Here is a 22,273-nt window from a genome sequence, read left to right as displayed (position 1 = left end):
CAGAGGGTGTCAGAGGAGTGCTGGGGGAACAGTGGTGAAAAGGAGAATGGGAAATGCCTGATTCAGTACTGTCAGTGAAATCCCATGTTGTGTAGTGAGAAAAACTGACCTGCTGAAAAATCTGCTGTGACACAGCAACAGTAAGAATTGCAATCATATCCTGGAGTCTAGCCAGAATAAATATTAGAATTCTTCCTTCTAATTATTAGCATCAGTAGCTGTGTATTTCTCAGACCTTTCTGCAGGCTGGGATTTGCAGGCTGCATTTCACATACAAATACCAAAAAATATAAATTTGCCCTCATTGATGAAGCCTTTGTTCAGATGTGTCCTTATCTCCGTGTCTCGGGCTTTCTGTTTCTGACAGTTGTGAGGCCTAAGGTTCATTCAAAGCTTCCACTTTATTTATTGAATTTTTGATTTTGTAATCAGTTGGTGTTAGCGTCAAACAAAGCTGAAGTCTCTCTAGCTGAGAGAAGAGGGCAAGGAGAGGTTATACGTATGGAAAAGCATGCTTGTTTGAATGTAGAGTTAAGATGCTGCTTGTTTCACAGTAGAACAGAGTTTTTTCTTCCTCTATCCATTCGCAAAGAAGCGACTCTGTCGCTGTGCTGTCAGTGGATAGACAGCTCTGATATTGGCTCGGAAGGATGTGCAGCACAATTACCTTGGACTGGAGCAGAGGTCAGTTCTAGTGAAAATCAAACAATGCATTTTTTTATTTTGGTGCTTTTGTATTTCATCATGCAGTTCATTTCCCCACCTCTTCTTATTTTTAAATGATTACAGATTACAGCTGCGATACATTGGATTTGTTTTGCATTTCTTTGGTCCCATCTGAAATTGTACTTCCTTTCATTTTGTTCACTGCTTCCGTGGCAGAAGTTTTTGTACACTCAGATTTATCAAGGTGTCCCATGTGCACTGGGGGGTGTAAGTGGATGGGTAATTTTCATACTCTAAACACGTTTCACAAATTCAGTTTGTGTCATAATGAAGAAGTTGCTTTGGATCTTTACGAATGACAGAGCAGTTTTTAAGTGCTTAATGTGGCACTGTGCTTGATATAAACTGAAGCAGCTTATGTAAAACCTTGACATTTAATGTGACTTGACTCCTCCGATTTATATGAAATGAATAAATTGTACAATTTGGATTTTCCTGCATGTAAAAATAAGTTCATTTATTTTTAATGTTGGTAGTCAATCACAGTATTCTGTATGTAGAGGAATCTTGCCTAATTTTGTCAGAGCGGGTATTTGACCTCATTGTTATGTGACTGTTAAATAATACTAATGTTCTTTACTACAGGGGTATAAATTATTCAACTAAATGTGGCCAGAAAGTTGAGATCTTAACCTTATTTCAAGTTTGAATTTTGGGGAAAAACTACATATACATTTAAAAAAAATAAAGGTTAGAAATAACTTAAGAGAGTGTCCACATTTTTTCAATCACATCATATAATGAGAGCAAGTTTAAAAACCAGTGTCATGGGTTGTAAAATAGAACTAGTCATAGTTAAAGTTTGAGAATCTTGGCAAGATAGGCAACTCCGTTATCTGTATCACTTTCAAAGTGAGACTTGGTAATGTGACAGGAATTGGTACTACCTTTGTTTTCTCTACAATTTAATTTTTGCTTTTTTATATCCATGTAAATATGGATATTACTGTTTCAGAGCAGTCATTTTCTGAAATTATTGATTGTAGTGGAAGGCCTTATGGAAGTTTTTTTTTTCTGTAGCTGTTTGAGTGAGGCTGTACTTTTGAGACTTAATATTTTAATAAGGATATTCTTTCAATACAAGTATGTAGCACTTCATCAGTTGTAATGCAGGACAGATAGCTTCTCACTTTTTTTCCGGAAAACCTTGAAGCTATAGCAGGTTGAATGTATTTTGGCTTGCTGATTTTTCTCAGATGGTTTTTATTAAGGGCCCAGTGAAATTGCTACACGATGTGGAGACTTATAGCTGCCTTAAATAAGAGTGGTTCCTACCAAGAGAAGGAGATGTTTTCCTGCAGTTTCTGGCCAGTGAGAAAAGTAGTAGAAGAGAAAAAAGATAGGAAAAGCCTAAGGACTAAGAGAAGAGATTTTCAAAAGAAAATCTGGATGTATGAGGGCAACATTTAAATTTCCAGGCAATTGAAAGAAACTCAGTGGTGTGTGGTGTTTTCCTTTGCAACATTTATATCTGTTAGCTTGAGACTGGTTTCCACGAGGGACTTGGTCAGTTATATTAGTTCCTCACAATCCGGCTCCTGCTGTAGTAGCAGAGATAATCATCTCAAACAAACATCTCCATCTCAGTTATTCCATTGGCATTTAAACAGCCAGCCAACTAGCACTGGCACTGTTTGGCAATGGGAGTAAGAATCCAAACAGCTCTTTTTTTCTGTGAGTATTGCAGAAGAGGAATGGTGACAATGGAGTATGTGTCTGGGCATTGCCATACATCTCTGCTTGACATCTTGCTCGTACTTCCCTGTCAATTAAAGAGGGGAGAATTCTTTTTGCCATTTCGACTTTTGGCATTTTGGCTCAGCTGTTGAACCTTGTGAGTTGTGTTCTGCAACCAATTGCTGGTTGGAATATTGTCTGAATATTGTTACACCATGACACTCCTTCCCATCTACTAACATACTCTACTTTTAAGTATGGACTATAAGATGATGTTATTGAATGAATCTGACTGGTTCAGAAGTTTGGAGTGTTTCTGTGCTTATTTGCTGTCCTTAATGCTATGTGGAATTTTGAATGAAGTTTGTAAAACTGGATAATTCCACCTGTGATGGCTGCTTGAATCTTCATATCCTTACATGAAGGAAGGCAAATCTTTCGTGAGGTCTCAGTGCTTCCCAGTAGGAGCATTGTTTGTAACACGAATGCAATTTGAGTATTAGTTGTTGTTATAGCATACTTGCGAAATTCCATAGTTTGAAAAATAAACAATTATATTACTTTGTAACTATGCATTGTATTTTGTTAGAGTAGGACCAAAACTTTTAAATGGAAATACTGAATGCTGATTGAGTCAGTATAGAAAAAAACTAGTTCGGACAGTTCTTGAAAGTTTTAGAATAGCAACAATTAATGTACCTGAATAGTTAACATCCTTATGAGTTACTCCAATCCATTAGTGACATTAAATGAATTTAATATAATTTAATTATTTGACACATGATTGGCTTCTAAAAGCTTGATATAAAATATAATATTATTTAACACTCAGTACAAAATAAATATGAACAGTGATATTGTAGAATGAAAAGTAATTTCCTTTGGGTTTTCTTTCCAGGCTGATAAGCGAAGAGCTGCCAGAAGTTCCTGTACTTTACAGAGATGTCTCATCCCTTTTGCTAATCCAGATTTTAACCATGCCTCAACCATTGCGCAAAGGTGTGTTGCAAGAATATGTGTATTTAAAAGATTACTTATGAGCACGCATTCATGGTGACTTCCAGAATGGTAATTTGTAGCTTGTCTACTGTGCATTCTAAAATAATGTTTCTGCCTTATCTACGGAAGGTGGCATTGAACAGAAATTTTTGCTGTAGTTCGACAGTCTTATCTGTGTCCCTTGTCTTCTCACCTTATCAGTCAGCCTATTCGGTAAAGATACAAGACCTGAGCAAAAACTATTTAAGTTCTTTTCCTGAAGGAGAGGTGTCCTTTGTTTGACCTTCGTCTCTTTTCTTAGAGGGGCAGCTCAATACTTCAAGTTGAACTGAGTGCCTCAGGCTGAAAGATTGTAATTTAGTTTGAATTTCAGAGTTTGAATTGCAGCAGTTGTGTGTAATAGGTCATATACGAAGATGGTAATTACTGTGATGCGGCAACTCTAGTAGAGACAGCATATAAAAAAAAAATAGGAATAAATATTAAGATCCATATTTTTCATTGCTAAAATCATAACTGTTTTAAAACATACTTTTCTTTTTCTGTATAAAAGGATGAGATGAAACTTGTCCATCTTGCTATGCTCCAGATTATGGTGGTTCAGCCCCTCTGCTCTCTGCTTTGATTATTTATAGCTATACCTTGATTTTAAAGAGAAAACAAAACCTTTTTTTTTAATCTGCTTTGGGGTCTGTGTAGCAGTTTTCATGCCTACTGGCTTTTGCTAATTTCTGATTAGGTAAATATGGAGACTATTCTACTCTTAATTTGTATACCTAACACTTCCGCTGAAGGAAGTGTTCGGTCCTCGCTACTGATTGGTCAAATTGAGTTCAAACTTGAGCTCAAACAACTGTGTGTGTGTCTGTTAACGTGGTGAGTTGTGTTTTTTTGGTTCAGTGTACACATTTATGGTTTAAATATGTCCAAATGGTTATTAAATGAAAAAATTTGGAGTAGGAAGCATACAGTTGAAAACATACCTTTTTGGGTTTTTTAAATCAGTTTTAACGTAAACTAACTTTATCAGATGGACTTAATAAGAGCAGTAAAGTATAATCTAAACAGATGAACTTCAAGGAAGGGAGAGGTGAGGCCAAAGTACGAACAACAGTCTTTTTGCTTACATTTGAGCACTGAAGAATACTGTTTATGAAACTCTATCTTTATCCTAGGAAAGGCAGTGTTCAGTTAATGATAGTAAGGCATCCTCTGGAGAAATCTGTAAAATACTGCACATCAGCAGCACGTTTTGATTTTGCTCTTAGCGTTAGTATGTGTTGCATTTGAAAGGATAAAGGCAAGTGGCAGGAAGATGATGAATGTAACCACTTCACATCTGCAAAGCATTAAATTGGAAATAAATAGCTATTTATCTTTCTAATTTTTGCTTCATCAAAATAGGCAGAGTGAAAAAGTCTTTCATAATGCTTTGTTGTGAGGTGTAGAATGCAGTTCAGAAAAACAGGTAATAATGTATTTGTTTAGAACTTTTGTAGTTGGTGTATAGGTCGCAGAGTTGAATGGGGATATCATTAAGTCTTGGTAGAGAGCCTAGGCATGAAAAGGTAAAATTGAGTTTTGCAGGGTCACATGCCAGGCTACTGACAGATGGAAAAATCCATGTTTGACCCTGCTGCTTCCTGAATGTTCTTCTCTGCTTTGAAGTGATTGCAGGAGGTGGGAGTTGTGGGCTTGGCTGACACCAGCATTCAGACAGGGCTAATGCCTGTGTGCACTGATAGATAAGGTTGAGTATATTCTCTTAACAAAAGACTTAACACCACCTCTTCTGCGGTGTAGCTGCAGTATGGTGCAGAACCTCATGGTAATGATGATGAAGAATATTTAGGGCTTAGAATCAATGAAAGATTTCCTTCCTCTTTTAGCATGAGCACTGTCTTCTAATGGGGCTGGTTTTGTGGTACTTTTTTTTTTTTTTAGGCATGTTGATGTGTTCATAGAAACAATGTTTGTATCCTTACAGGAAACTAAATTAGTTGAAGTATTAAATCATCTTTCTGTTTGTACTCAAAATACTTTTCATTAAAACTGTTTTTAAAACAGGCAAACATGAGGGCTCTGTAAGGAAGGACCCAAACATCATCTTTTGCTCTTTGGATACGGCACTAGGAGTTGTGTTAACTGTCCTTTTAACTCTTGGGTGGCTGTTGGTATCTCTTACAATCTGACATCAGTTAAGTAATAAAAATGCCATTTCTGTTCAGCCTTTTCACTCAGAGAAGAAAATTGATCAGGACGCATCACAAAGAACACAGCAAATTAAAACCTGTTTTACAGGAGAAACTTTGTGGAGGTCAGAGCATTCACAAGTACTTAGCAAACTTGTCAAGAAGAGAATGAAGAAGATACTGTATACCTCTTTTGTAGTGTAATCAGCAAAATAGCCTCTGTGTTCAATAAATGAAAATAATTTGATGTTTTTAATCATTATTTCTTTGTGTTTGATATTAGATAATGGGTGTAGCTTTTATAGTTTCATATGTTCAGCATTTTGAAATGTGTACAAGACTAAACACATAATCCGCAGAGGATGTTCTGGTTCAATTCTGTTGCAGCTGTAGTGCATAGGATGGGCAGTTCGAAGTTGAGACTCACCAACAGTGAGTAATAGTAAATGAGGATTTTGTTTCTAGCATCTCTAGCTCCTTTCTTACGGAAGTACAAAATGTTGTTCTGTATGAAGAAAGGTAGTGCAGAAATGGAGACAGCAGCTTTATGGTTACTAGAAGCTTAAGTATGTCCTTGTAAACCAAATTTACACCCCTTTGGCAATGCAATTCCAATATGTTGAACAAATCAATTAAAAATAAACTGTTCTTCATAATTGCCAGTAAATGTGGAAATTTTTATTGTCTCAAAACCTGACTTTAGACCCCTGCAAACAGGTTTGAAATTGCATGGAGTGTTTGTAGCTTTCGCTGGTTTCAAATTCTGCTTTGCTTTGAAAGTAAAAGATATCATTGTTGCAGAGTACTTAAAAAACTGATTCTGGGTGAGCATTTTTATTTTCCCAGCTCTGATAAGGCCTGGATGCTAAAGGGTCTGGTCTGCATACTCTGACACGTTCTTTTTCTCTAAAGTTTCAATGACATGCAATGAAAGTAGAGCAGGCAGCACTGGGGTGAATGCTAATGCTTTTCTTTAATGATTGGATAAGGATCTTGACTAAAAATAGAATGAATGTAATCAACTTAAATAGTATCCAACTGGAATGTGGAAGCTGAAGTATTTATCTGTGTATATACTGAGGCTTTCAGTATACCTTTCATAGATTTTATGAAGTTCAGTGCTGTCTCCCTTTGTTCTGAAGATACTTGTTCAAATAACTGATCAAGTTGTAGATGAGAAAGAAAATTTTCAAAGGGTGTTTATATAAAGATGCCCTTTTGAGTTCACTCGGGAAGGTTCTTCCTTTTTCATTTGCTTTCTTTCTGCTGTCATCACCTGCCAGTATATACTATGTAATTTGCTCACAATTAAACTGGAAGATACAGATTGTCAGTAGTGCACTAACCTGCACACTTCTTGCACTAATGCTAAGGTTAGGGCTCTTAAAATGTTTCTTATATAAACTTTATTCTTAAGGTATTTTAAAATCTATTTTTAAGGTGCACTTAATGAAATAGTATGCTGTAATGTAATTTGGTTGCAAAAAAGCATTTCTCAACATCGTGCAAAAATAAGTACAAAAATTGATACTAAACTCTCTCACTTATAGTGACCTAGTCTTAGTAGTGTAACTTTTAGATTGTCAGAATAGTACCAGTTAGTCTTGGTGGATGCATAACTAAGTCCTAACTGCATTTAGCACAGGATGTTTCACAGTGTATCATCTGCAACAGAAGGGATCAAGACATCACAGCGTACAAATATACTAGCAATCTTTAGGATTATTAAAGGAGAAAAAAACTAACAAAAGCACACAGGCTCCACCAGGGGGCCACCGGAATAACACAGCACAGCATCGGCAGAAAGGCAGAGAAGATAGATAGCTCTTCACAAAGGAAGGAAGCAGCTCTTTGTGCTAAATGAGAATGTAGCAGCTCTAATGTTATGGATACCTGCAGATGTCAAATATCTTTCATTTTATAAATAAGAAATCTCATGTAATAGTGGAATGATAGCTGGTCTTCCTACTGGTGTTTTTAGTACCCTTCCCATGGGATGTTTTTGTTACTAACGTATGTGTTTTCTAAGCCTGGGCTCTCATTATACAGCAGACTAGCAGACTGCCTCTGAGATGCTCCTCTGATTTTTTTTTTTTTTTCCTAAAAACATCCATGAAATTTTACGGAAGTCAGGACCTCTTAAGAGTAGCCCAGACTGCTCTCCTGTATTAGATGTGTGTGTGTATTTTTGGAACTTTATTCTCTGTTCTCCAAAAACTAATTCATCATCACTTATGAGTTATGTAAGTAAATACAACAACAATTTATTTTAAAATATATAATATGTATGTATGATGTAAAATCTCTAGTGAATTTAAAAATTAGCTATGAGGTTGGATTAGAGATGAGGAAGAATTATATTTAATGAAGATCAGATTTTAGTAAATGTAATAGTTTTAGCATGTTAAGACGTGCCATGTGAGCACTGTATGACCACCACAGCAGAACCTATCTAGAGGAGGACATGGCTGTGGCAGACTGCTGAATGGTGACAAATGATCTGGTTTTGCTGTTTTAAGTGCCACAGAAATAAATTCCAAGATGCAAATCTGATTTTTGAAATGCAGTCTGTTGTTACTGGGATAAATAATTCTGATATAACCAAAATGCTTGTAATATTATATTAGGGAGGAACACCTTGATTTCCACTGAGAAAGCCTTCTGCACACTTTGCTTCTTCTTCATTTAGATGTGAAATCATCTGTCATTAACAACAGCTGTTATTGATACAGGTTGTGTTCAAATACAGCTGGCAAACAGAACTTTTCTAAGAGGCTCTAATAGTCAGCAAAGCCTAGAATTTCCAAGAAAAAAGCAAAGGAAAAAGAAGGCAGCATTTAAAATATGGATGTCATCCTCTGTCTGTCTCTCTCTGTCTCTCTCTGTCTCTCTCTGTCTCTCTCTGTCTCTCTCTGTCTCTCTCTGTCTCTCTCTGTCTCTCTCTGTCTCTCTCTGTCTCTCTCTNTCTCTGTCTCTCTCTGTCTCTCTCTGTCTCTCTCTGTCTCTCTCTGTCTCTCTCTGTCTCTCTCTGTCTCTCTCTGTCTCTCTCTGTCTCTCTCTCTCTCTCTGTCTCTCTCTCTCTCTGTCTCTCATCCAGATCCTTCTTGTCTTGTTAGGCCCAGCTCAGAGAGACTTTTGGTGGTGTATTCCAAACCTCCTTTCATGCTTCCAGAGTGCTGTCTTCTGTTCACTTAGATTATGAACATTTTGTGGTATTTTGTTTTGTCTTTTAATCAAACCACAAAAGGTGCATACCAGTGTTTTAAGTTGAGCTAATGAAGCTGTTATAATAGATCTCTTGTTCTGATTTTGAACATACGTGACTGAAAAATCAAGAACACACAAAATGTTCTCTTGAGTGAATGTTAATATTTTCTGGTTGAACTGAGTGAATTGTCTTCTACAATATTTTAAGAATGAACAGAGCTATTGCTTATTACTTAAAACAACGAAAGTTAAATTTTAAATTTTCACACGGTATCTGAAGAAGTAAACCAAAGGCGTGAGAACCATTAAAGCTAATCTGTATTGGTAAATTAGCCAAAATGGCAACCTTCTTGCTGAGTGTTTGCTTCACCAAAGTTCTTGGAACCCCACTTGGGCTACATATCCGTGTAAAATAGTCAGAGTCCAAAAGAGATTGCAGTTAGGCAAGAGGTTGGGAAGACAACTGGTACTTGTAGAGGTATGCAATCACACTTGTATGCATTCTCTTTGAATCTGAATATTTTTTTTTAAAGCTAGAATGGCAGCAAGTATTTTGAAACAAATGGCTTCTACAGAAAGCTTGTCTTATGAATGTAGGAGATTGTTAAAGTTTTTGCTTCTACCTCAGTGAGTTATGTCTGCAGGAAAAAAGATTCCGTTCTTGCTTTCACAGATCTCTATTGCTTGTGTCTGCTGTTGGCTGAGACGGAACTCTGTGCTTGAGGTCATTTCTGGCTGCACTTGTAGACTGTAGCTCAGGCTGAAGTGGCAATTTTAAATTCTGTGAGTGCACATAGTTGAATTTTGTGGATTTCAGCCCAAAAAATTTACTGTAATCTTACCCCTTCAATTCCTCAGAAGGATTTCTAAGAAAGTAAAAGTCTCAGCAGAGGAAAAAGTGTGGCCTAGAGTGTTAATGGGATATGATGGATTCCCATTCTGGGGAAATGTGGAGAGGAAAACCAATTATAATGCTACCTGCTGAAGAGTAGGTTGGGTGAAGTATAGCAGAGTTCATTGTCATGTTTGACATAAACTCCTCAGGAATATTATGCCAAAAAAAAAGTAGTTTTAATTACATCTTTAGAAATAATCATTTTAGGTGCTTAAATTATGCTTGCTTTATATACTCAGTGGCATTAAAAGTGTCAAAATCTATCTCTGCGTTCATTTGTAAACATTTGTTAAATATAAGAACAACTGTTAGTTCATAAACTTCATTATGTACCTAAGTCTTAGGTGCGTTCATTTCAGAAATCAGTAGTGGTTTTTGATATCAGATAGAAGAAAGGAGAAAGAAGGCGTTTCATCTCGCTTACCTCCTTTTCATCTTCATGTAAGAAGCTTGTTTAAATCCTTTGGGAAGAAAAAATGAGTTTAACCCAATTTTTGTGAGGTGCTTACATAAATAAAATTATTTTGCTTGACTTCAAAGCTTAAGAAGATTTTTTAAATAAAATCTTCATTTTTGTGTACATTGTTTTAGATTTAACATATTGCTGTTACACTTGTGCTTAAGGAGTAGTGAAGGTAATGATAGAAACTTCTTTGATCTACCTAGAGTTTTAAGAAATCAGATCATTTGCAAAGAGAAATACAGCCCAAAGTAAAGAGACAGAGATTGTTGCCGTATTTTCCTTTCAAAGATGATCACATTCACCTTTTTCCTGTCCCAGTTTTAGGACATTGCATATTGACTCTGTTAGCTTCCCAGAAAAGATTTCAAAGCCTTCTTCCTGCAGCTCGTATGTAGGAGATAAGCCCTTTAAATACTATGAGGAAGTGTAAGCAACTAAGGACTTTTTTAAAAAATAAGTTCTAAAACAATGGTCTATCCTTCATCCTAGTTCTGTATTCTCGTGAGGTTTGGTAAATAGTTCCTCAATAAAGAGTGATTTGCAGCATGTCTGATTTGACTGGATCCATATCTGGAAGTAGAGAGAAAGAAACTAAAGTATGATAAATGTCCTTTGTGTGGTGATTTCTTTGTAAAATTAACTCTTCCAGTATTTGTATGACTGTAACTTAACTCAGGTGGTTTAGTCATTACCGGTTGGTATGGTAGGATGCTAGCTTATGTCTACAGAACCCAATTAGTTGTAGCTATTGGTAGTCAATAGCTTAACATGAAGCAACGTTTGGACAAAACAGAATTTTGTAACATCACCAAGTCCTTAGGAGGGATTACGTCTGATCAGGATTAAGATGAACACATGGAGAAGTGGAAAATTACTTGCCCTGTACTTATTCAATTCACTAGGGCTACTGAAGTTGATTTTGAAAGTAAGTAAATATCATGATTTTGTTTTATGTCTTTGTTTTTTTGTTGTACTTGTTTTGTTTGCTTTTCATTTGAAGAACGTCATATCCTTTGCTGCAGACTCTGTAGTCAGTATAATTGCTAAAATACAAAGGGTTTGTAAATGACTTCCTTTGTTTACAGAACACTTCACCTGCATTGTGAAGGTGCTGTTTACTTTATTGTACACTCAAGCCTTGGCAGCACTTTCTGTTAAATGCAGCACTGAAGATAGGATGGCATGGAAGGAGTCAGGAGCTCTCAAAAAGGTTGGTTAATTTATTAAAATATTTATGAACTTTTTAATATGTATTTCCGGTAGAAATGTAATGAGATACCTCTGCTTTGCATGTAATAACTTGCTTTTGCTCAACAAAAATCCAGTATTTTGTTTCTTCATGTGCAATTTTTGCAGGCTTTGCAGGTTTTAGGAAAACCTTCTATTTCCAGAACTGAATTTCAGATTTGAGACTATAACTATGCAGTATCACTTTTGAGTTTGCTACAACGGTAAAAAGTTAGTATTCCTTCCTAGGTAAGCCACGTGCTGATCAGATGCACTCCTTTACCAGACATACAGGCAAGCAAGCTTATTGCTGGAAAAAGTCTTGTTTACTCTGTTCTTGGCTAGCCATCATCATTTCTCTCAAGCTGCAGTCTAAAATGCTCACATGAAGAAGAGATAAAGAAGGAATTTAAGAAATGTGTAAACTAAATAGGAAATATGTTTCCCTATCATTTCCTTGTTTTTTGATAGTATTTACAAGCTAAAGGGAAGCTCAGCTGATTGAATGCCAGTTCCTACCAAAAGACAGTTCCCTTAGCCAGCCTTCCCTGCCTTCTGCCTACGCTGGCACTATCATGCATTTATTCCTTTGGTTAGTCTTCTACTCAATGGATTGATTCGTCAGAAGACTGCCAGTGCATGCCAACAGAAAAGATGGAAGTGTTAGGGCCAGGAGAGGAAATGGAAGCAGGAATATCCCTCTGCGCAACACTTGGGCCTTAGGTTATGTTGTAGGCTGTAAAGTGAAAGGCACACTGAGAAACATGACCTGCTTTTCACATATAAGTTAGATTTGTCTCTCTGGTCTGTCACTGCTCGAAGGTACTAATGACAAACTATATGTTGGCCAACACTGAATAATACTGCACTTTGTTAAATCTCCCTTCTTGTCATTCTTCCAATTGTCATGTTATTGTCATGTATTGTCATGTTATTACACTTTCAAGAACATTTTCTTAAGAATGTTGCTGTTGTGGATTTTTTGGTTTTGTTTTGTATTTTTCTGTTTACTTAAGTGATGCCCAAATGTTGTATTGTTCTACAATTTTAAAGCATTGGTAGAAGGCATTAAAACAGATTAAAATGTTACCAGATAATATTCTTTTGTAATCCATATGGTAAGCATGGGCTGCTTTTTTGTTAGTAGCAGAAGTTGGGTTTATCTGAACATACACTTACAGTGCTTATTTTGCTGTCTACAATGAGAGATGTGATTGTGAAAAAACAGAATTAGGGCATGTGATAGGTAAGCTTGCTACCTATATTACTAAGATGTTTTCTTACAGAAGCATAAAAGCATTTGCAGCACATAAAGGAATTTGTGCTTTAGGCTTGCAAATAATGATAATGTCTCAGATAATGGATTTCTAAAGCAGCTGTTTCTTTTGATATTAAAGGCCACTCCATTTTAGTGGAATTTTCACTAGCACGCTTGTCTTTGGATGTTAAGGCTGAGTGGGAAATTGTAGTATATTAAACAGTGTGTTATTGTGAGTGGATGCTGTTATCTAATGTGGTTCAAATAACCCAACTGATTAACTTCTGTCAGGTTGAGAATTTTGCATTTTCTCCTGTGATAAGCCCATTGGAAGTTCCCACTTTTCTGAGTGGGAGAGTTAAGAGGTAGGAGGTAAATAGGAACACCATTTCCTGCTGTATATATGCTGCACTGAGAGTATCTCTCACTCCCTCTTGAAAACATCCTCCTCATTCCTCTTATCTTGTCTTGTGTAGATCACCTGTGTACGGAAGTCCAAGTTCTGACAGCAGCTTGGCTGTATATGCTTAGGTCGATCTCTACATTATCCTTGTGTTTTCCTTCTTGGCTTCCAGCCCAAGAGCGGAAGCTTTGCAAAAGGCCAGCATATAGCATCATAGAATCACAGGATCATAGAATTACCAAGGTTGGAAGAGACCTACAAGATCATCCAGTCCAACCATCCACCTACCACCAATAACCCCACTAAACCATGTCTCTCAACACAACATCTAAACGTTTCTTGAACACCTCCAGGGATGGTGACTCAACCACCTCCAGCCCATTCCAGCGCCTGACCACTCTTTCAGAAAAGTAGAATTTCCTAATGTCCAGCCTGAATCACCCCTGGTGCAACTTGAAGCCATTCCCCCTTGTCCTGTCACTAGTTACAAGAGAGAAAAGGCTGACAGTATGAGCTTGTCTTTCCCCAAATGTATTTCTAGATTTTCTTCCTCCTCCTCTTCCTGCATAATGTTGCTGCATGGACCCAGTACATGTTCAAGAGATCTGAGTGCAGAGGGCTGGCCAGTGGTAATTGCACAGCTCCCTCTTCCTCTCTGCCAGCTCTTCTGCATCCCATCTCTTCTTTCAGCCACCACGTTCTTGCTAGTGCCTAGTAGCAGACATGATCTTAGCCATAGTCCTAAGATTAATTATTTTGCTTTGCATGTGATGATGAGGGAAGTTGACTTTATTTAAGGAACATAGCTTTTCTTCAGAATTTCTGGAGGCCCGAATGGTTTTAAATGTATGGTTCAGGCTGGCTTTTTCTTACATGATGACACCACTTGATGTTCTGATCCTATGATGCCTACACAGATCACACTTCACTTTTGTGGATAATGCCAAGTGAATCTTTGGTATTCTGGACGCCATACCTGAGCTGAAGTCTTTCCCCTGTGTAGACGCCAGGTGATCAGACCACTAACATAGCTCAAAATTCTTATCGTGCTTTCCCTAGGTACAATTTATTATGACTTGGAAGAAAAGTAATTATGGGAGCACTGCTTTCTGTTTCTGATGGCTTTATGTAATTGTTGTCTTTAAATGGTGTGATACAAAGCTAAGTGGCTATTTATTCTTTCTACTAAATATGTTTTTCCCATTTGCAGTAGATACTGTTCATTCCAAACACAACTTTCCATTTTTCATAGACTTGTTTCAATTTATAATACATGGCAAGAGTTTGTAATGTGTTCTAGTTGGTGCATTTTAAGACAAAAAATATTTTCTAAAATCAGTTTTATTAAAATACAAATTCTGCCAAAACGCAATGTATCCATAAAACAATTGTTTCTAACTTTAAAGTGAACATTTTTATACTTGTACAAAAAAATAAGAAATGCACAGAAAGTGTTTTCATAGAACACTGTTGAGAATATATGTAATTAAAGTAGTAAATCATATTCCATTCTATGAACTAAATGCATTTCCTTTCTGTAAAATCGTGTCTTCAATTTTTTTTAACAATATGTAGCTTTGTAAGTCAAAATGCATGTGTTGATGAAAAGAAAATGTATTCTGTCACTGTTTCTTCTACAGGAAATTCTTCTCCATTTTGTGACCAGTACATTTTTATTTCTTTAATTTCAGAATACATGCAACGGAGAAAAATCTTGGGAAGTATTGCTGGGTCATGTGGTGAGCGAGCTGTCTATGGGGAAGATATATGAAGAAGGAGAGACTGAAGAATTAATGGTGGTATTGGCAAATCTCTTGAAAATTTATATAACGCGTCCCTTTTCTGTCTCTCATTTAAGTATTTCATCGTGGATGTTATAATGAGTTTTCTCTGATCTTGCTAAAGACTGCAGTACCACCCTATTTTCTAGATCAAAGCACATCCCCTTGGGATAGTTTGTCTATGCAAACTTTTCTTTTACTAATACTATGTGCTGTGCTGTGTTGAGAAAGTTATTGACAAATATTTCTTATAATTGTGTGTTCTAATCATATGCACAAAAAGCCTTTCAGAAACTTGGAAAACTGAATGTTTAAGTATCTGTCTGGGGAAGTTCTGTGGAGTGGGGCAGGGGGTTGGAAGCAACAAAGCTCTTTCAGATTATTAGCGAAATGCCAGCCTTTGGAACGTGTGTTTGATGCACCGTGTCTTAAAGTGAGTGCACTTAGATAACATTCGGTTAATAATGGGGTTTCTTACACTGGAGACAGCTTATTCAGAATTTAGTAATTACTTCCTTCCCCTGTAGGTAAGTCCTGATTCTGTAGAGTGCTATCTGCAGCAGTTCTGCCTACCTTTCCTCAGGATCACCAGCCTACTCCAACACCATCTTTTTGGAGGGGATTTACCTAGTTGCCAGGTACAGACTGGGAGTGGCATGCTCAAATGTATCCATTTAAATGCTGTTTTTTGTTTTTGCTGTTTTTTTTTTTCTTAACATGTATTTTATAGCATTCCTCTGTAACACTATTTCTCTTCTTCATAGGTTTTTTTCTAGGGCAGTTTCCCTGAAAAATATTATTTTAAACAAACAAAACAACAAAAAAACCCAGCAAATACATGCTTGTTTTATTGGGTCATACCTATCTGTCTCATAAATTACAGCAGAGCTTTAAAACATATAATGCATTTGCAGAGATGACATAATCTACACACAGACTAGACTTCAGTCCTGAGTTTGCTTAATGTCTGTTCATATTTGGGCTTTATTCTCAGAGAAACTGCATCAGCAGACAATCGTGTTTAAGCTCCATGAGATATTAAGTAGATTTAAATAGTTTGCTGCTTCCCCATTTTGTTGCATCACAATTCTTACCTACAGCTACAAACTATTTTTTTTTTTAGTTTGTTCTGTTATTCTGACTAGTTTTATTTTGAGAATCCAGTTTGAGATGATTTGGAAGAAGAAATTAAGAAATGGAAGCTTTTCTGTTTTTGTGAATACGTTCTGGTACAATAATGCTAATACATTTACTGTCATTATTGGAATAGAGACATTTTAAAATAAACTGCATATAGTTTAATAAACTACAAAAATTCAAAGCACCGGCACTAATCTAAAATCTGATTTTGTATCAAAAGGAAGATGAAGAATTCACAGTTCTTGCAAGCTGTCTGGGTCTGTTACCATCTTTTCAGTCATCTGATCAATTCACCAGTGCCTCTTGTCTTGATTGGCCAGTGCCAGCATTTGACATGATATCACAGTGGTGCTCAGAGTTGACTTCATTTGCAGATAGACATCCAGATCAAGTAAAGGTATGAAGCAAAATTACTTCTTCCGTACTGGTGCTGATGTCGAAGCAGCTGTTCATTGTTTGACTGTGTACATGCCCTCTTACGTTGGTTAAGGATCAGAGAACTCGACTTGTATATGAGAAAAAGATTGTGATCAGAAATGTCAGTTAGTGGGTATGGATTTGACTGGCTGCAAAAAGGATTAAGAAAACCTAACTGTTTTCAATATGACTGCTGAAGGCAGTATCATCTAAGGATGACATTTCTATTTTCTAAGCGGACCCATATTTTCTGCACCTGAGGCCTACTAAGGTCACGTAACAGATGTTTTTTTGAATAAAATATTTAGCAGAAGTTTGTCCTGCATATTAGATGTTAGTGATGTTTCTGAGCATCATAGAATCGTTTGAGTTGGAAGGGACCTTTAAATGTCATCTAGTCCAGTCCCCTGCAGTGAACAGGGACATCCACAGTTAGATCAGGTTGCTCAGAGCCTGATCCAGCCTGATCTTCAGTATCTCTAAGGACGGGACATCCACCACATCTCTGGACAACTTGTTCCAATGCTTTGCTACCCTTATTGTTTAAAAAACAAAAAACAAAAAAAACAACCCTTTTTCCATATATCCAATCTAAATCATCAGCAATATTGAAACAAATCAAATGATAAAAGCTGTTTAACAGTTTACTTACAACAGATTGTGCATCTTCTGCCAAAGATGCAATAAGAAAAACAAAGAAACCAAACACAGGCTTGAATCAGCAGAATTAGGAAATCAGTTGTGAAATAGAAATCAGAAGTGTTTCAACACTGTTGCTTCTTTCTTCTTCAGTGGATACAGTGAGCAGCAGTCTTTTCTTTAAACTCGTCTCAATCCTCTTTGTTTTAGCCACGAAGGTTATTGCACTTAAGTGGTGTCACATTTAGAAAACATCCTTGGGAAGAGGCTAGCACTCATTTTGTACCTGTTACAAAAGACAACATGTGACCACAGGAAGGGTGTTCAGCCAGAAGCAGGTGACTGTTGCAAGACAGTTCCTAATCTGTGAAATAGAGAACAATTGAGAGAATGGCATTCTTCCATTCTTCAATAATCTTGTCTTAGTTTTATTAAATGATTGTGCAGAACTGATACGTTGTTCCTACCTTCTTTCTAGGCTTTGCTTATCCAGGAGCCTAAGTGGGACTTGCCACGTCTCCTTCAGTTACCTGAGAATTATAATACCATTTTTCAGTATTATCACAGAAAGACTTGTACTGTTTGTACCAAGGTTCCTAAAGATCCTGCTGTTTGTCTAGTTTGTGGTACTTTTGTATGCTTGAAAGGACTGTGCTGCAAACAACAGAGTTACTGTGAATGTGTACTGGTAAGAGAGATGAAAATTCCAGTTATGTACTTGATTCTCATTCTGACAGGCATTTTTTAACTCCATTGCTCAGTCTTGATGTTTATCTCATATAAATGTTTGTATAAGGTTTAGCATTTATTTCTGATAGTTGGACCTAGTCTGGATTCTGAAGGACAATTTTACTGACCTTTTTAAGCTGCTGGCTTAATTCAGCCTTGTGGAAAAACTCTTAAAACATTGTTGTGGGCAGTGTTGACACATGGTTTTCATTTGTAACCTACTGAAATTTGCTACCTTCAGAATGCTCCTGTCACTGAACAGTGATTAGAAGATTCTAAATACATGGGCTTCACAAAACTGAGGGAAATTTGTTGGGAGCTATTTATAACTAGAGCATAAAATCAAATCCAAAGAAATTCCATAAGGATTGTGTAATTCCTTGCACTTATCTTTCTCTCTCGTTCTGCTATTACAGTGGAAGAACAGAGAGGTAGGCAAAACTTTAAGTGTAACTGTTAATTACATTTTAAGTGTATGCTTCATGCATATGAATGCAGTTGAAAAGAATTAAGAATCTATGTAACTAATTACATTTTATTTTAGTCAGTGGAGTTAGACCCTCTACTTGTAATAAAGCCATATAGAAAAAAGTACATACTTAATTGCCAAAATGAATTATTTTAAATATCACAGTCTGTATTAACTAGTAGTGAGTGATGTATTGAAGCAAACAGGAATTAATTAAAAAAAAAAAATTAGATTTGTAGAACCGTAGACTAGATCTGTGAGCGTAGATAAAGCAAATGTTTAGCAGTAGGTATCACTGTAAAAGAGGAAATGTTAAGATTTTTTACTCTTTTCTTTTTCTTGCCATTTGTGCAGATATTTGGCAATGCTAAACAGTTTGCTGTACAACAAATTATAAATACTGTAGAGAATGTTTTTGCTCATTTTTCTTATGCAGCTCTTAACAGAATGAGTGCCCTCTCTTTTGTAATCAGAACCATTTTTGTATGTAAAGTTATGGCAGCACAAGATACGGAGTTCTGTTTTGCCTGGGGAATTTTGGGGCAGGCTATACCTCATCAAACTGTTCCCTAGTAAATAATGTGTGTATGTTGTTTCAAGAAAAACTAGTTTATATTTTGAAAGTCCTTTTTGTTATAAAGTTAACAGAGACTAACTGAATCTTTGTACTCTTCCCTTTCTACAATCATAATTTTACAGCATTCACAAAACTGTGGAGCCGGGACAGGAATATTTCTTTTGATTAATGCATCTGTAATCATCATCATAAGAGGCCATCGTTTCTGCCTTTGGGGCTCTGTTTATCTAGATGCACATGGTGAAGAAGACAGAGATCTTAGGTAATGATTTAATTACAAGAATGTTCTATTGTTGCTGCCCTGTGTATATCAGTTACATATAATGCAGTAACAGATAAAAATCCTCTACCTTGTAGGGATAGTTCCCATTTTCTGCAAGTTTCTCCAAGAGGGAGGAGGAGTGCAGCTATCTTATTTAAAAACAAAACCAAAAGCCCCCCACGAATAAAAATGTATGCTTCTCTGGGAGGGGGGGGGGGGGGGGGGTTGATGAAATATGAATATCCTATATTGTTTATATTAACAGTGAAGTTGTTTTCCATTTGTGACACATTAACCATTAGTGTTTTTTTTTTTTTAAACAGGCGTGGTAAACCTCTCTACATATGCAAGGAAAGATACAAAGTGCTTGAGCAGCAGTGGGTGTCTCATACTTTTGATCATATCAATAAAAGATGGGGGCCACATTATAATGGCTTGTAAATCATCATCATCTTCACACCATATCATCGCTGTTACCATGAATGAATGCATCTTGACTGACAATAGCTTTAAATGAATGGGAGTTCAGTTCTTTGCCTCGGGGTAGAGTGGGGAATGGGCATAAAAGGGAAATGGAACTTGGTCAACACATGACATTTTTGCATAATGTGCTGCTGTTGCTATTAAATAATGATATAATAATTCAAAATTAAATCCTCAAAATGGTGTGAGCAATGATTGCACTCAGTAGTCCTATTTTTTTTTTCCAATATTGTTAAGAAGCACAAGTTTTACTTACAATTGTTTAGAGGCTCCAGGGATAGCTGTCAAGTTTTTATTTTTCTCTGTGTGGAGTTGAGTTTTTAGCAATTTTTGCTGAAACTGTATATGTGTACTACATCTTCTATGTTGGATAATTTTTTTTTGCCTTTCTTGTGTTGGTTTGAGGTTTTTTGCTTGGTATGCATTTGTAATTATACATGAATTGTACAATGATTGTGAGACTGCATGGTAACAATTGGTCTGAAAGTTGAATTTTAAAGATTATTTCACTTACCATAAGAGGTCTATTGAAATATTTCAGGCATTACTGAAAACTTATGCTTTCTCAGGAATTTCATAGATTTTTTTTTTCCTCCATAAAATACATGAAATAGCTGGAAATTAGGTAGCTCATTGCTCTTAATGTAATCCAGAAAACGCATTCTTTTTTTTTTCTTCCTTTTTTTCCGTATCAGTTGAATAAACCATTAGTGATAACACATACAGAAATTGCTGTATATAGGGAATTAGTATGGCACCCAAAGTGGCAGATCCCAATTATAAGTGTAATAACCATAAGCCTGTCTGTCATTACAGACGAGATGTATGTTTCAGAATGATTGGTTTGGAAATGTGCAGGCTATTCTACAAATGAAACATAATTTTGTATCTTTCCTGTCATTTCAGGAGGTTCCCTCTGTATTGCATTTGTTCAGAGTGATCACTGTTCTTTCTGCTTGGTTTTCTGAAAAGGAAAGAAAAAAAAAAAAAACAACCAAAACTCAAGGGGTAGCCTATGTGAACACACAATACATTTGCAGCCTCACTGAGAGAATGCCAAATCAGTTCATGTTTAGAGGGCTAAAACAATTCAAGAGAACAGGCCAGACCGGACTAAACCCCACACTGTGTACACTGGCAGAAAAGATATGTAATATATTGCTACTAATGTTTTTCCACAGGTGTTGGACATGTTGGCTATTTCATACAGCACTACCAAGCAGTTCCTGGTATTTTTGACTTTCGTAGCTTGTGTGTAAAATAAAATTTATATGTGTAAAATAAAAACATCTTATGATAAAACCATGTATACAATGAAAACAGTTCCCCAGTGGAAGTCATTACTTAGTGAAAAGTGTATAGGGGAAATAAAATGACTGTGTAGCAATCAAGGAGAATGGACAGAAGGAAAAGTAACTAAATACAATGAGTTTTTCTGGATAACTGCAACTCAAAACCCCCCACAATAATGGATGGTGGTTTTTATACATACGTATAAATATATATGTATATTTCAAAAGTATTACAGTACTTCCTGTAAGATTAAAATTACTGTTTCACCAACTAAACAGCTATGTCTTTTCCAAAATATTACTTTTTTGATACTGTATTATAAGTTCTGCCTGTAATATTTTTGCATTGCTCATTATGAGTATCAGGCCATTTTGTAAGTGTGGTTGAGAAACAAAAAGTATCTTTACATCTCCAGCATAACATTATTACAGGGCTCATGAACTTGAGTAATCCGTAGTTTGAAGCACCGATGCTACATTCACAAGAGATAACGTATCCAGAATTTGATTACTGTGTTCTATTTGAAATGGAACGTTCTCTGGTTGTGCATATGGATGTGAATTAAACTATTAGCCTTAACTTTAACATTGGGGTATTTCATAGTGTTTATTTTAGTACTGGTGAATTAGTCACCAGTCAATTTAAAAACACAAAAAAATTACTTTGTTGAAAATTGTACTTGAATATCCTTGCATGCTGCTAAACAAGAATTTTGATTTCCCCCATTACTTTTTTTATCCTGTTTTATGAAGCTAACCTTGAAAAATAACAGGTCCAAACTAGAGTGGCGTGTGTGTGCATTACTCAAATGTTCTGGTGTGATATCCTGTAGGAATGATCATTTAAGTACAGTACATTACTGTAGAATATAAATCTATCTTTAAAATGCATCAGAGAACTACAAAACTAGGAATACAGTAATCGGCATTGTAAGATATGTTAATAAAAGTCTACTGTCAATCTGTGTATCGGTGAAATTTTTTCTTTCCACCTCAGTCATCCGAAATACAAGTATTATTGAATTCCACGCAATAGCCAGGCAGTTATTTGAGTGTCAGAATTTTAAGTGAAGTACTTTGTGTAGAGAGTAATTCTGATTTGCTTTTTCCTTTGTTACTTGCACGCAGTTGTGTATGATGAATAATTTGGATTATTTTATTTTATGCAGACCTGCACCACTTAAGGGTGTGCTTGCTTTTATGCCTGCTATTACAGTGTTGCTGCTGCAGAGTGCTAACATTAAAATGCTGAGTTAAGGAGCTGTCTTTCTGGGAAAGCGGTTCTTGATCATTCCTTCTGTCAAGTCTGCTTCTGGAATAACTATCACTGCAAGTTTTTGAATGTATAAATTTGTGTATTACATTTTGCCTTTTCTTTTGACCTGTGAGAAATTTGGTGAAACAGTCTCGATTGTTGCTACCTTTGCATAATAGCCA

The 22,273-nt window shown here is 36.3% G+C and overlaps 1 protein-coding gene across 7 annotated transcripts in view; it reads left to right on the top strand.

Annotated features, from left to right (window-relative positions):
- The window catches only part of UBR3 (ubiquitin protein ligase E3 component n-recognin 3 (putative)), a 102,014-nt gene extending 80,211 nt beyond the window's left edge, over positions 1 to 21,803 (top strand). For 4 of the 7 annotated variants that reach the window (XM_021399361.1, XM_021399358.1, XM_021399360.1 and 1 more), the window contains exons 32-39: positions 3,302 to 3,402; positions 11,245 to 11,369; positions 14,739 to 14,846; positions 15,356 to 15,466; positions 16,189 to 16,365; positions 17,503 to 17,712; positions 18,922 to 19,061; positions 19,385 to 21,803. In XM_021399361.1, coding sequence (XP_021255036.1) covers positions 3,302 to 3,402; positions 11,245 to 11,369; positions 14,739 to 14,846; positions 15,356 to 15,466; positions 16,189 to 16,365; positions 17,503 to 17,712; positions 18,922 to 19,061; positions 19,385 to 19,502 — 1,090 coding nt within the window. In that variant the 3' untranslated portion in view covers positions 19,503 to 21,803. The remainder of the gene's footprint in view (positions 1 to 3,301; positions 3,403 to 11,244; positions 11,370 to 14,738; positions 14,847 to 15,355; positions 15,467 to 16,188; positions 16,366 to 17,502; positions 17,713 to 18,921; positions 19,062 to 19,384) is intronic. The other 3 variants (XM_021399365.1, XM_021399362.1, XM_021399359.1) reach the window with 1 other exon arrangement.

Source organism: Numida meleagris, chromosome 5, assembly GCF_002078875.1.
Source record: "Numida meleagris isolate 19003 breed g44 Domestic line chromosome 5, NumMel1.0, whole genome shotgun sequence".
NCBI lineage: Eukaryota > Metazoa > Chordata > Aves > Galliformes > Numididae > Numida > Numida meleagris.
Note: the sequence above shows the minus strand (reverse complement) of the source record. Positions and strands in the feature narration are given on the sequence as shown.